Source organism: Parastagonospora nodorum (assembly GCF_000146915.1).
Source record: "Parastagonospora nodorum SN15 chromosome Unknown scaffold_36, whole genome shotgun sequence".
NCBI lineage: Eukaryota > Fungi > Ascomycota > Dothideomycetes > Pleosporales > Phaeosphaeriaceae > Parastagonospora > Parastagonospora nodorum.
Genome location: NW_001884584.1, coordinates 3,122 through 18,568, shown reverse-complemented (window position 1 = coordinate 18,568; position 15,447 = coordinate 3,122). Strand labels below are relative to the sequence as shown.

The 15,447-nt window shown below is 39.0% G+C and overlaps 4 protein-coding genes across 4 annotated transcripts; 2 read left to right on the top strand and 2 right to left on the bottom strand.

The window, feature by feature from the left end:
- Positions 1-175: 175 nt before the first annotated feature.
- SNOG_15122 (hypothetical protein) lies at positions 176-2,942 on the top strand (the record flags this gene model as incomplete). Its single annotated transcript, XM_001805232.1, has 4 exons — positions 176-487; positions 537-2,372; positions 2,425-2,607; positions 2,671-2,942. 4 exons carry the CDS (start codon positions 176-178, stop codon positions 2,737-2,739), a joined length of 2,400 nt encoding a protein of 799 aa, XP_001805284.1. The 3' UTR covers positions 2,740-2,942.
- A 381-nt stretch (positions 2,943-3,323) lies between these two features.
- On the top strand, positions 3,324-3,644 carry SNOG_15121 (hypothetical protein; the record flags this gene model as incomplete). The annotated part of the gene is made up of 1 exon (XM_001805231.1): positions 3,324-3,644. One exon carries the CDS (start codon positions 3,324-3,326, stop codon positions 3,642-3,644), a length of 321 nt encoding a protein of 106 aa, XP_001805283.1.
- A 494-nt stretch (positions 3,645-4,138) lies between these two features.
- On the bottom strand, positions 4,139-4,537 carry SNOG_15120 (hypothetical protein). Its single transcript, XM_001805230.1, has 2 exons — positions 4,347-4,537; positions 4,139-4,289 (listed from the first exon to the last, which is right to left on the bottom strand). Exons 1-2 carry the CDS (start codon positions 4,431-4,433, stop codon positions 4,242-4,244), a joined length of 135 nt encoding a protein of 44 aa, XP_001805282.1. The 5' UTR covers positions 4,434-4,537; the 3' UTR covers positions 4,139-4,241.
- A 166-nt stretch (positions 4,538-4,703) lies between these two features.
- Positions 4,704-5,681, bottom strand: SNOG_15119 (hypothetical protein; the record flags this gene model as incomplete). Its single annotated transcript, XM_001805229.1, has 1 exon — positions 4,704-5,681. The coding sequence occupies one exon, from the start codon at positions 5,679-5,681 to the stop codon at positions 4,704-4,706; it is 978 nt and encodes a 325-aa protein (XP_001805281.1).
- Between the last annotated feature and the right edge of the window lie 9,766 nt (positions 5,682-15,447).

Genomic DNA, 15,447 nt, shown 5'->3' with positions numbered 1-15,447 from the left:
GCGCGACCCGCACGTGAAGAACACGACGCTGACTGCGACAGGCTGAAATGCAATCGCGGCCCATCCTTGCGACAACTGCACCAAGCGAGGAGACACGGGATCATGTACGTACGCGACTCCCGGCAACCGCAAGAAGAGCGCCGCGAGCGCTGGGTCGGCCACTTCTCCCGACGACATGCAAAACCGCATTGACCGCCTCGAAGGACTGGTGCTGTCGCTGATGACCAATGGCGCGCAGAGTGCGGGGCCTGCAGCAGCGCAGGCCGCCATTGCTCAGAGCATGAGCAGCGGCTCGTCGGAACAGCAGTACGAGACGGCTCACATGGGCAGCGCAATGAGCATCGCCGCCCCAGAGTCAATTCCCGAAGAGGACGCCGAGGACGAGAGCGAGATGGAGAACGTGACCAAGTCGATCGGCGTCATGAAAGTCCACAACAATGCGACCATCTTCGCGTCCGAGGCGCATTGGTACGCCATATTGGGAGAGGCAGGTCGCAGCATGTCCTTGGGGCCTATCAGTGGCTAACCATGTCCAGATCTCCGAAGTCAAAAACTACTTCGCCGAGCACAAGAAGCAGTACGACGACCAGCTGAAGCGGTACAAGGCAAGCCACAGCGACGAGAACCCACCGGGCACCTCCTTCTTGTATGGACAGCGCAAGAACACATCCAAAGCCGAGATCCTCTTACAGTTTCCGCCGAAGCCGACTGCAGACATCCTCGTGTCGAGATTCTTCAACACATACGACCCGGGCATCCACATCATACACGGGCCGACGTTTCAGAAGGAGTACGACAGGCATTGGCTGAATCCAGACGAGACGCCCATCATCTGGCTTGGTCTGGTCTTCGGCATGATGTGCATAGCACTGCAGTCATACACGCGAGCGGGAGATGAGCCGCCTGAGTACCACAACAAGTCATGGGAAATGTCCAAGGAGTACCGAGACTTGACGGCGCAGTGTCTGGTCATGGCAGATATCACACAGCCCATCAGCGGCATGCTCGAGACGCTTATTCTGCACGTCCATGCCGAATACGCGCGGAGCAGAGACGCCGAAGTTGGCATCCTCATCAGCACCGGCATCATTGTGCGGCTGGCCATGAGAATGGGCCTGCATCGCGACCCGGGCCCATATCCTGGCATCTCTGTCTACCAGGGAGAGATGCGCCGTCGAGTGTGGGCAGCCATTCGCTCCATCGATCTGCTCTTCTCGGCACAAGCCGGTCTGCCTCCAATTGTTCGACCACGAGACACCAACACCGAGATCCCACGCAACATCTACGATGACGAGCTAATCGAGGATATGAAGGCACTGCCGCCATCGAGGCCAGAAAGCGAAGCCACCCCAGCACTCTTCTTGATCAACCGAACACGCCTCATCTACAAGCTTGGAGAAGCTGTCGAAACCACCGAAACCCTGACATGCGCGACATACGAAGAGATCATGCGACTCGATGCTGAGGCGCGAGAACTGCACGAGAACATATCCCCACATCTGAAGATGCGGTCCATGGACGAGGCGGCAAGGGATCCGTCGACGCTCATCATGCAACGCTTCACATTGGACTTGCTGTACCTCAAGATAATATGCGTACTGCACAGAAAATTCCTCGCTTACGCTCGAGTACACTCACGCTTCAGCTATTCGCGGACGGCTGTCATTGATGCTTCCATGAACCTTCTCCAACACCAAGCAACGCTGCACCGAGAATGTCAGCCCGGAGGTCGGTTACGCAATGTCAAATGGTTCATCTCGTCCTTGACTACCGTCGACTTCTTGCTCGCTGCCATGATCATCGCATCAGACCTTTACCACACGATCCGATGCCGACGCCAGCCCCGGCCCGAAGAGGCCAACATGCACCTCTGGAGCTCAGAGAAGATCGACGAGATGATCGATGCGATAGATACTGCGGTGAACATCTGGGACGGTCTCAAAGACCACTCCATGGAGGCCTACAAGGCACACACGACGCTCAGTGTGATGCTGAACCAGCTCAAGGCTGATCGTCCAACAAGACAGCCTCAGCACAATGGCTTCCAAGCCGCAACATCTGTTTTCCCGCAGCCGTCACCCATGGACGAGTCGAATGTCGCTCCTGAGCATTCAGCAGCGATGACGCTAGGCATGCTAAGCACAGGCGGCATGACACCTGGTTCAGCAAACATGTTCGACCAGCGATACCCAGCATCCATGGCGAACCTTTTGAATGACCCTATGCCTCAACCATCTTCGGGTTTGACGCCGCAGTATAACGGACAAACCAGTGCTCCAGGCGTTGAGAGTGCTGCCAGTCCGTTCTCGAATCTCTTCGGTGCGAATCTTTTCCAGAATTTGGACCTGCCACCAACCGACAACCTCAATTGGGTAAGTCTGCACCGATTTCTTTTCTATTAGACAATCATACTTACGATCATAGGATGCATGGGATTCCTACATCCAAGGTCCGACAGGCGGCATCGACACGACGCAAAACTTCTTCCCCATGGATCTCGGCTCGATGCCCATGCAAACAGACCCTAGTGGCCTGCCCAACGATTTGGCGGCGACCAACGGTCAGGAGACGCGTACAAATGCGTTTGGTCAAACTGTCTTCATGGGTGTAAGCGATCTATTTCCGCTGCAGCAAGTTTGATCAATAGACTCGTATAGCTAACCGTTGCAGGATGATCAAAAGGCTGGTACTTCGGGCGCGGGATATGCGATGGGGTACATGTTGCCGAAGACGAGTTAGTGACGGTGTTCTAGAGACAATTGGAGGAGAGAAAAAGGTTCTTATGATATACGCTGGAATGAGCACATGCATGTACGATTGATATGCCTTGTCACATGTCTGCTAATTTGGGGGCCAAAAATACGAGCGCAGCGTGAACACTACACGATACCTTATTCAACTCAATCTATTTAGCCATGTTAGGCCACATTTACATCTCAATCAAAACGATACTCCTCATACGCCTCGGTTCCTTGACTTCAAAGACAGCAAAAGCTGGTTCTATTCATAGCTCAACCCCACCTGCAAGGCTGATCGCGTGCCCCGCCTTGGGCTCTAGAAACGAGGCGCGCGTATCGCGAACTTGTGCTGTGCTTACGCGCCCGGCGCTTTGTTTGACCGTTGGCTCGTTTGCTTCTTCTGGACTCGACAGCCTGAGGTATCATCCATCCTATTACTCTGTCCAGCTTCACCATCCTTCTTACGCTCAAATCCTCGCCTCCGCGAACTACCCCAGAATCAAGGCCCCGCGCCCGCCCGACTCCAACACCAGTGCTAGCCTTCACTCCACGCATCCTCAAATAAGCCACGGCCAACTTAAAACCATGGCCGACCCAACACCCATATCCCCAATCCACCGCACATCCACATTTCCCCACAAAACCTCGCCGGCTGTATCCACCCAAACCCCGCTCATAAACACAGACACGCCCGCCATCAACGCCGGCGCACCCGTGGAACTTCCTGCGGACGAAGTTGCCAGCATACCACCAGGCCAACATGAAGTGGTGGGAAGGAAGGCGGTCGAGGAAGAGGTCATGAAGAAGAGATTGCAGGATCAAGGTGTTATTGTGGATGTTGGAAAGGAAGGGTTGAGCGCGGAGGAAGTGAGAGCGGCGACTGCGAGGAGAGAGAGGCCACAATGATTTGGAGATGGAGATGAGGAGCTTTGGATGGGAGAACAGGAAGTGAGCAAGCACATGCGCATGCGTTAGGATATACCACCGAAGACTTGTATTGCACGAATTGATTTCATTACAGCATACCACTCCTCCGTTTCCATCTCTGCGCCCTCTCTTTCCTGTCTATTCCCCATTTAAACCATCAGTGTAACAACGACAGCAACAACGACGACAACAACGATGACGGCGAGCACGATGCCTCCGATCAAGAGCCACTTGCGTCGCGCCTGGGCTGGGGTGCGTGCTTCGACGCGTGGAGGGAGGGAGGGAGAAGACATTGTTTCTGGGGCGGTGTTAGTCGAGGAAGAGACATATAGGATGGGGATTATGCTGACTAGGGTTGGTGGGTTGAAGTGGCGGTGTTGCGATAATAATATAGGATGCCGTTGTTCAGCTGCGATATCGGTCGGCCTGGAGGGACAGATATGTGATGGTATTGGGCAAGGAGACTCTTGAATGTCGCGAGGCTGGATGTTATTTGATATTGATGAGTGGTATGGATTAGAGTACTCCAAAACCTCCTTCCTTTTCCTTCTTTTCTACTATTTCATCACTTCGAGCTCAGCCTTGCCCGTCTTCACCCTGGTAACACTGAGTCTGCTGAATTCCCTGATGACCTACCATCAGCCTTGCTCGCCTCCATCCTACGAATACCGAGTCTCCTACCCTGGGCGCCCTGTGTGTTTTGCGGACCTGAGTACATAGACTGGTCGCCTGAAGGCCAGCTTGGGCCGCTTTACTGGCTGGGCTCATACACCGGCCTCTTGTGGGTTCGTCCGACCGTCGGAGGGAGCCTCGCTCCGCCGGGACCTGCCATTGGCATGGTGATTCGGTGACGAAGGGCCGTGGCTGAGGGCGTGTCACTTGTACGCGACGAAGGGATGTGCATGTCAAAAAAAGGTCGTGATTGTCATCTACTTGAAATGAAAGACTTAAGTAGGGCTTTGAGAACAATTTTATATGTTTAAAGAAAGCCGTGATTAAGTCTCAATATGAGCACCCTTCAGAGAGTCAATTCTAATCCTAAGCGCTCCCTGATGCTTTGCCCACAGCCCCACCTTCTACACGCGCCGCCTGCGCATCCCACGGCATCATCTTCTCCACCTTCGCATCCCACTTAAACACCCCTCCCACCCCAACATTGTACTGATAATAATTCTCCGTACCGCCCTTCACCATCGCCTTCCTGAACGTAATATTGATCCTCCCCTTCGCATCCGCCCGCTTCGGAATACTATGCAGCCAATTACTCTGCGTGCGCCCGCGCATCAGCACCATATCGCCCGAGCCCAGCGGCAGCTTGATGCCCTTGGGCTCCTCGACGACGACACCGGCTTGCGGCGCGATGGGCTTGTGCTTCAGCAGGAAATCGCGCTTTGCGCCTAGACTGAATGATGCGATGGCTGGGTTGGGTCCGAGGAAGCGCTCGTCGTCCGAGTGGTACGAGATGCTGTCCTTGCCGTCGGCGTAGTAGTTTACGAGGCAGAAATTGAACTTCTCGCCTGTTGAGCCTTCCGTGAGTTTGCGCAGTTCGTCAAGGCACTGCGGAATCGGGCGCGGCTTGCACTTGCATGCTTTGGCGTCGACCTTCTTGCCTGTCTTTGCGTCGACGATGCTTCCATCGGCGGCGAAGCTGGATGTCTCATCGATGCCGAAGACGGTGGTGAAGCGCGGCGTGTTGATTTGCGTCTGCACGCCACCGCGGTTGATGTTGTATTGCACGCGGTAGAAGGGGAGTTCTTGTCGCAGGAACTCGAAGAGACCTGGTGCCATTGAGGCTGGTATGTATGGTTGGTAGTATACCAAATCGAGGTCCAGCTGATCGTTCATCACTTTTCCCTCTTCTGCGGGTGCAAAGCATAATTGCTCCTTAAACGGCGGAGGCAAGTGCGGGATCGCGAACGGATAGGCATTATGCTGTGACTTATCTTTGCTTGCCTCGTACTTCGGTTTCTTTGCTTCGGAGGGCTTGAAGAAAGAGTCGAGTGCGCCACGCTTCATCACCGCTGTCCCGATGCGCTTGATCTGCCACTCACGATTAAGCTGACTTCCCACACGAACGGTGACAAGATGACGCACCGCCCTCCGAAAGATGAATGATACGATAGTTGATCTATCTACCGGGCCTTCACGCGGCAAAATGAACAACTCTGCACTCTCGAGCTCGATTTGACCAGGTACAATAGGTCTTTTGAAACGGAAAACTTGTAACGGTAGTTTGAAAGCTCTTGCAGGTCTTGCGCTTCCAGTCCCACTCTCAACGCAGCCTGTTTACCGTTCGCTTTGTATGCAGACCAGAGTCCTTCAGCAGTGTTCCAGAGTGGCTGTGGTGGAGTATAGGGTGGTGGTGGATTAGCGATGCCACCCTCGGCATCAATCACTCTACGTGGCGATCGAAGAAGATGAAGACGCTGGTCCAATGCTCGATAATGTCGCTGTAGACTTGCGATGATTGTAGCGCGATGAAGTTGGCGCGCACGAAGGTTAGCAAGAGCTTGACCTTGAAGTCGGGTCTGGCTTTGAGTGAGTGGACGACGAGGCGAAGACACCATTGTTGCGAAGGCCTTCGAAGATCGATGACGTAGGCAATTAGTTAAGGTTTGTAAGCTCTAATTAGTAGAGCAAAGAGAGATAGTAGTATAATAGTAGTATAGGCTTACTAGTAAGAAGCTATAGAAATAAAATAGAAAGAGAAAGTTAGAAGCTTATATATCTTAGCTTTTAGAGCTTACTAAGCTAGTTCTTACTAGTTTTAGCTAGTTAGAGTTAGTATTATTTTAGAAAAAAGTAGAATTATGCTATAAGCAGCAGATATATATAACGTAGTAGAGTTATAATAAAGAAAGATAATAGAATAGGCTATATATCTAAGATCTTAATATAGTAATAAGTAACGTAGTTTATAAGTAAGCGCTATATCTAAGTAAGCGCTGTACTTTTTTCTAGAATTACTCTTTCTATCTTAACTCTAGAAGTTCTTTATATAATATAGATATTATTTTAGATTTAGAAAGCTCTATATTAAGGCTTTCTAAAATATTAAAGACTTTCTAAATAGGCCTAGTATTACTAGAGTTAGAGCTAAGTAAAGTAACATAGCTTACTTAGCTTTTAACTCTAGTAATATAAGCTATACTTTAATATATCTCTTTCTAACTTTAATATAGTATAGATTATATAATATAGTTTATAAGTAATCTATTAAAACCTATCTTTAATAGGTAATAGAACTAATATAGATTTCTATATTAGTTCTCTAAGAAACTCTAAATCTTTAGATATTAGTTCCTAGGTTTAAGAAAACTAATAGAACTAATCTCTAAATAATATTTAAATTAACTGCAACTTAAGTATAAGATATAGAAAATTAATACATATTAAATATATTAAGTCCTATAATAATCTAACTAACGTGTTATAAGATATATAATAAAATATATTATAGTTATAGTATTTATTAGAGCAGGCTATATACGCGAAGACTAGAGTTTTATAAGATTCTAGTAGCTATATAAGACTTATATAAGTTACCTAAAGGATATTTATATATAGGTTAGTGCTAGTGTAGAAGTAATATTACGTAATACTATATTATAAAGCATGCATAGAAGTATATATATAGAAGCTAATATTTATATAAAGATATAGAGATTACTATAGCGCAGATAGTTTAAGTAGCATTAGTAATCTTCTCTATCTTAGCTATAACTATAGAGCCTACTTTAATATAGAGTATCTTTATCTATTTTACTCTACTCTTCTACCTTTCTAGCTCTACTTAGATCTTACTTAATAAGAGTAAGATGCTAATCTACGTCTACTCTAGAGTTTTAGCTACTACTATACTACTAGTAGAAAGGCTAGCACTATTCTTAGTAACGTGCTTCTTATTCTTAATAATAAAACTCTAGTAGCTCTAAATAAGAATATAATTATAAGTATATAGACCTAATTAAGCTTAGGCAAGCTTAGTATAGCATACGAAGATATTGCTAGTATAGCTAATATAGTTATATATATTAGATATAGAGTAGATTTAAGCTATTTAGATAAGCTACTAAAAAGTTATAGCATTAAAAGCAGCTTACGCTAAGAAGCGTTAACTAGTAGATAAGCTAAAGTTATTGCTCTTGCTAATATTACGCATAGCATTATGTTAAAATCTATTAAGTAGCTAATAATAAGATAGCTAGTATTAAAGAGCTTAAGTTAGTTTTCGCAGATAGAGTAAAGTGCTACTAGATATAGAGGTAGAGTATACTAAGATAATAAGAATAAGCTTCTATAAAGAGTATAATATATTAAGTAACTTAAAGTATAAAGTTAAAGATACTAAACTATAAGAGTTTATTATCTTCTCTATATACTAATTCTATTCTATATATCTTATGCTATCTTACAGCATTTATAAGTATAGAACTTATTAAGACTTATAAGATTACTAGAACTTTATCTTATTATCTTATATTATGCTAAGAGTTACTTAGCGCATAAGACTATAAGACTAGTTATATATTCTTTAATAGAGCTTAGTATAGATTATTTCTTACTCTGCAGCAGAGCTACCTAGCTATTTCTTATCTTATATCTCTTAAGTTATATTACTCTCTACTTCTAGTTTATAATACTATCTTTCTCTCTTTATTCTTATATTCTTATAAGCTAATCTTTATATTATCTTATAGTACTAAGTACTATTATTATTAAGAAGATTATATTAATTAGATTAGAGTGCCTAGTATAGTTACTTATATATATTATATTAAAGAAGTAAAGCCTATTCTTAAGTCTATCTATATTTCTAGTAGAAATACAGAGCTTAGCTAATTAGAATAGGCCTTAGTAAGGCGCTATGTTATAAGAATGCATTATAGAAATAAATAACCTTCTAGAAAGAAATAATATATTTCTAAGAGGCTATATTCTGCAGAAAGGTACGCTAAGCTTAGATCTGCACTTAGAACTATAATAGTATTAAAATTTATTATAATATAGGCATTTAAAGTTAGAGAGTTTACTTTAGTAAGAAACTTTAAAACTTAAGCTACTACTCTATTCTTAATAGGTAAAAGAACAAGGGTTAGAACAGAGCTTATTCTACGAAAATTTTAGATTCTAGAGAGTTTATTCTATAAATAACATAGAAATATAGAATAAAGGCCTAAGTCGTTATAAATTTTAATACAACTTAAGCTAAAGGTGCAGTAGAGTTAGCGCTATTAATTATACTATTTAGAATTTTTATGCGATATTAGCGCGTTGTAATGCATATTAAGATATATATTAATATTAGCGTTTCTTAGAGTTGCAAAAATAGAGCTGTATAGACTACTAACCTAGAGTTATAAACCTTAACATTAGAGTTTCTGTGCCTAATCTAAGCATTAGAGTAACTCTAATAGCTAGGCTAAGCATAATAATACTGTAATGCTGCGTGCTATAAGCATGCAATGTCTAGTAACCTTAGATACTAATATACAGAGAGTATACTATAACTTACTAGCAGTATATAATTATCGCTTGCTGCAAGGCTCTATAGATAGAGTTTATAGATATTTATAATAAAATAATTTAATAGTATTTTTAAGTATTTGCTACTATACTGCATAGCTATATGCAAGAGCTATGCGCAGAGTATTATCTAGTTATAGTTAGCAGCCTACTTAAATACTAAGACACTTAGAACTAGTCTCTAACACATAGATAGCTATTATTTGCGCTATGTAGGATAAGGCTTCGCTGTAGTAGTAGGCATTTAATAAAGGCAATATTATATATTCTAGCCTAGTAACTAGGCTACTGCTACACTTGCCTATATATACTAATAGACTATAGTATTAAGAGTGTAGTTGCATATATTGCTACTTAAAAAGAATACAGGCATACTGCTATAAAGAGCATATATAGACTAGTAGGCAACCTAGCAGCAGTTAATAGAAGTGCGCACCTACTATATAGATAGAAGGCATTAAGTGCTAGAAGTACTATAATACTAGCTATCTAAGCTAGTTATTTAAAGTAGATAGCATAGCAGAGCTATAGGCTTTAAAGTTCTATGCAGAGACTATATTTAACGTTATAGTCTAAATAACATTATTGCAGATAGCAGCTAATAACGACGCAAAGCTATAGAGCACTGCTATTAAAGAAGATACAGACTGCTATAATTATAGTAGATAGTTAAAGCAAGCAGAGTAAGCGCGTTACTTAAAGAGATTAAAGAGAAGCTAGCTACTAGAGACTATATAAGAGCTAATGCTATAAGAGCGCGCATTATTAACTATATATTAGGCTATAAAGATAGTATTATAGCATGCTTAGCAGGCATTAACTTTAAGTATAGTTAGTATGCCTGCGATAATATATATTAACTAACGTAAATTTAGTAATACGTTTAATAATAAGCTATTTAATATAAGCTAAATAGGCAAGACTATGCTAAAGTATAGCAGCATATAGGTTTAGATTATTACGTATATATAGCGCACGCACGCATTGCCTATAGTCTAGCCTAAATGCAGCAAAGACAACGATAATAATAATAATAAGAATAAGAAAGAGAGCAGATAGCTACTATACTGCATAACTACTTAGTAGAAGAGATGCTTAGAGTAGCTGCAGAAGCTTTAGAAGTAGAATTAGATAGAAGAAGACTAGTTTAACAACAGCGCTTCTAACTATAGCAACTCTAAGCTGCTAGATAAGTAGTAGAAGAAAGAGCTCTAGCACTATATGCATAAGTTAATATTATTACTGCTTAATTAAGAGCTAAGAGATAATAAGTACTTAAGTGTATTAATTAGCGCTATAGCTATACTAAGCATTAGTACTATAAGCAGGTAGCTAAACCTATTAGCATATATCTCTAAGCAATCTACTATTATTACTATATTATGCATGCTTATATTATACTAGTCTATAAAGATACAGAAAGCAGCAATTTAGAAACTAGTAGAAAAGAGCTATAAGAAGAAGAAGGCTGCTAAGTTAGCGCTAAGTTACTATAAGTTTATTAAGAATATATTAAGCTGCTTTATAATACTAGAGCAGTATAGCAGCAAGCTAATGCTAATAGATGCTATTTTGCAGCTGCATGCGTTTAGCTTTAAGGTCTGCTATATAACGAATGCTAAGAGCGTAATTAACTAGATAGAGAATAAGTTATTATATAGTAATATTTAATTTACTATAGCGCAGCTATAGTTAATAATCTATAGAACTATTACTAGCACGCAGCATTAGATGCTAAAAGACTTAATGCTGCTATAGATAGATAGTAAGAGTGCTATTGCTATAATAGAGACTCTATATCTAGTTATTAATTAGAGCTAGCTAGTAGATAACGCTATAGAGAAGCAGGTTAGATAGAGCTTTATAAAAGACCTATGCAACTAGAGAGTAACTAGCGTTAAGAACTTAGCTTACTAGCTTAACTAGCGAGTTAGCAATAAAAAGAGAGTCTAGCAGTAGTAGTTAGATATGCTAGCTACTTAGGCGTTATTTACGCAGAGTAGAGAGTTAGTATAGATAAAGAACGCTATATAGATATATAGCAAAGCTATAAAAAAAGCCTGCTAGTTACTTACAGCACTTATGCATATAATAAGAGGTGCGCTACTATAAGAGAGTAAGTTAGTAGCTATGTAATATAAAAATAGTGCTAATAGTAACAGTCGCAGAATTTTTATTAAAGATAGTGCAGTAGTTTTTATTACTAAATATTATAAGAATATTAGGTAAATAAGCTAAAGCAAAGTTATCTACTACTATGTACTACGCAAGGTTAGTAAACTAGTTATGTTTTATTTATAGTTTATTATGCTATTTTAGCAGCAGATATATAGGTTAAGCAGAGTTAGTAATATAGATAGAAGTAAGTATATATAAAAGCTGCAGCTTAAAATAAGCTAGAAATAGCTAATGCGCAGATTCTAAGATAATAATGCTAACTGCACTACGCGCGTAAGTAGGCAGAGTTAAGTCTAAGTAGTTTACTAGGTAGTTCTAGAGAGAGAGTTAGATAAGAAGGATATAGAGAAGGTTTCTATGCCTAAGCTTAGGTGCACTATAGAGCTTTAGAACAGTAACTGCATTATATAAGCAATCTAATCTATTTTACTGCAGCATATAAGCGTAAAGCTTATAATTATAAGCTAGAGATATAGAATAAAGAGAATATACTGCTAGTATATCTAGAACCTAGCAGCTATATATGCATTTATTAGAGCAGATATAGAGAGCAAGGACTTAGACTAAGAAGATAAGATGTTTAATTTACAGATAGGCTATATATATTAGGATTTCTAATATTAGGTTGATAATAGTGCTAAGCTAGCCTATGCATACCTAAGAGTTAAGCAATATTATAGCAGAGTTAAGTAATATTATAGCAGAGTTAAGCAATATTTCAACAGAGTTAAGCGATATTTTAACAGAGTTAAGTAATATTTTAACAGAGTTAAGCGATATTATAGCAGAGTTAAGCGATATTTTAACAGAGTTAAGCAATATTATAGCAGAGTTAAGCGATATTATAGCAGAGTTAAGCAATATTATAGCAGAGTTAAGTAATATTTTAATAGAGTTAAGCGATATTATAGCAGAGTTAAGCAATATTATAGCAGAGTTAAGTAATATTATAGTAGAGTTAAGCGATATTATAGCAGAGTTAAGCAATATTTTAATAGAGTTAAGCAATATTATAGTAGAGTTAAGCAATATTTTAACAGAGTTAAGCAATATTTTAATAGAGTTAAGTATTTCAACATCTTTTAGTAGCTAAAATCGCATATAAGCAGAGTGTAGCTACTACTAATATATTATAAGAGGTTGTTAGAGATATTCTAGGTCTTATTATAGTAATATTAAAGGAAAGTAGAATAACTCTGCCTACCTCTCTCTCTCTTAATACGAACTATTATTAAATAACAATGCTATCTCTAATAATCTATATATTTATACTATACTATATTACGCTAACATTATTACTATCTCTAACTTTCTTAACTAATCGTTAACTATTACTAATAGGTAAAAGAAATTCTGTAGAGTCTTTAATCGCTAACTTATCCTTAGTTACTTCTTCTAATTATAAAGGTAGAGGCAGAGCGCTATCTATTATATAAGATATATATATATCCTTAATACGTTGCGATACTAGTTTAACAGTTATATTGCATAACTACACTATCTTAACCTATTAAAGAAACCTTATTATTAGTAAACCCTATTCTATAAAGTAGTTTAATACTATGCTTTGCAGCAGCAAAGTAAAAATACTAATACTAAACTAGTCTTTTAGTATAGACTATTGCTGCTTATTCTCTAGAACCTATCTAAACGTCTTCTAATTAGAGAGATTCTCTTTTAGCATTACGCGCTTGCTCTCTTAGCTCTAATATATAGATCTAAATAACTGCTCTTTTGCTACTATTGCAAACTCTCTACCTCTGCTACCTATTAAGTTCGCCTGCTTTTAGACTAATATAACTAGAGTCTTATACTATATATATATAGCAGCTAAGATCTATTAATATTATATATCTCTAATAATACTAACTATCTAACTTCTTCTAGCAGCGTTAAATAAATCTATAAATTTGTCTATCTTAGTATAACTTAAATACAAACTGCTAACCTTATTGCTTTGCTGCTAAGATAGCACTAGTTAACTCTATAGATAGATACTAAAAGGATTACTTTCTACTTTATTACTAGAATTATTATAGGCATGAATTATAGGAAGCTTGCCTTTAACTTTAGAGAATAGACGTTTTCTAGTAGAATACTAAGATCTCTATACCTCTAATATTAACTGCTAGTCCTTTAAGCAGTCTGTTATTCTAATTGCTATAGCTTTATTTATTATATTTCTAACTACCTTAATGCCTGCACCTAGCAACTTCTGCGCAAATCTATAATACTTTTATTTCTAGTTGCTATATAACACCTTATCTTACTTCGCACTTGCCTAATTCTGCGTACTTACTATAGTTTACATAATAGCGCTATCTAGTTTATCCTTTAACTATTTATTAACTTATCTTATAGATATTTCTTTTAGCAAACGCGTTTATTTAGCAGGTACGCAGAGCTTAGACTTAGATACGTCTTCGTAGCTAGCTATTGCATTATTAGATATACTATTATTATCTAGAACTATAATCTTATTAATAGAGTTATTATATATGTCGTTAATAAAGCGCATAAGCTAATACTTATTAACGCGCTAGCAAATCTAGCGCAGTATAGTTTTTAGCATTAGCAAAATAAACGCATGCGCAGACTTGCTATAGCTCTCTAGCGCTATATAAATTAGTATATCTAATCTAAACTCTAATAAAGTATTATAGAGTAACGCATATATCTTCTTACTTCTCTTAGATAAAGTTAGCATTAACCTTAGGATAGAAAGCAGCATTATAAGGCATATAAGCTAAAGATGCATATAGCATAGAGCTGCTAAAGTTGCGTCTATATTAGCAAAGACTATAATACTAACTAGCTAAAATTAGCATAGTAATAGATTTCTACTATAGATAGAAGTTAAAATACTACAGATGCTACTAATACTATTAAACACTAGACTATAATGTCTTATCCTAATCACCTTATTATTAACTACTAATATAAGATTATTATATATGCTGTTTACTAATATGCTCTTTTACTATATAGTATTAAATATTACTTCTATAATAACTACTAAGGCAATATAACGCTATAACAACGTTAATCTATTAAAGCTTATATTTAATAACTAGCAGAAGATATACTCTTAAAGCAAGAATACTTGAGATTTCTCTTAGCATATAGAAGCTATTCCTGCATACCTAGAGTTAAAACTCTATAAAGGATTACATTAATGCAATGCATATAAGCATATTAACTATAGCAAGTCTACTAAGTAGAACTTAGTTAACTATCTCTATAAAGAACATAGGCTGTAATATATATTAGAAGATAGTTTACTAAACTAAGAGCAATAGTATAACAGCAACGTCTCTATAATCTATAGCTAACGCTTCTTCTAGAGTATTAGCAGTAAAGCTGCTACTAACTATACTCTTGTCTGTTACTTTAAGGTACTAGCAGCAATAACTAATAGTATAAATAATAACTTCTACTACGCTCTTAAACTACGAACCTAGCATGCCTAACTCTAAGAATAAGAGTCTTAATTAATCTAACTTAGCTACTAACGCTCTACTATAAATATAACTATAAGAGGCATTGCAGTAAGCTAAAGAGAAACGCGCAGAGCGCCTAAGAGCTATTCTAAATATACTATTAGTTAAGACTAACTTATAGATTACGCATATTAAGTTCCTGCAGGTTTTTAGTAGCTTTAAAATATAGAAGAAGACGCTTAAGTATATTGCTATACTAGATAATAAAAAGAAACCTAAACTATACCTTTCTATATAATACTATAAAGGCTATAGTTCGTATATAGCAAAACATTATATCTTAAATATCTTAATTTACGCGTATCTATATTATATAAGAGAATATAATAGATATACTTCCTTTTCTCTTTAGAGATATACTAGAACTTTAACCTTTGCTACGTAACTGCCTCTATAAAAGATATTTATATTCTTTTACTGCGTACTTATATAAGAGTTTATATGCCTACTAACTCTAGTTCTCTGCATAGAATAATAGCATACATAGATAATACTTAGAATAACTCTCTAACAGCAAGTAATAAGCTAAGAAACTGTTATAGTATAATATAACTAAACTAAGTTAAATATACTAAAGA

Excerpts from the sequence above, each read along its gene's own strand:
- SNOG_15120 (XM_001805230.1), bottom strand. The coding sequence starts at position 4,433 with ATGAGCCCAGCCAGTAAAGCGGCCCAAGCTGGCCTTCAGGCGACCAGT. Across the intron at positions 4,290-4,346 it reads AAACACACAGGGCGCCCAGG|GGAATTCAGCAGACTCAGTG; the intron begins GTAGGAGACTCG and ends GTAGGTCATCAG.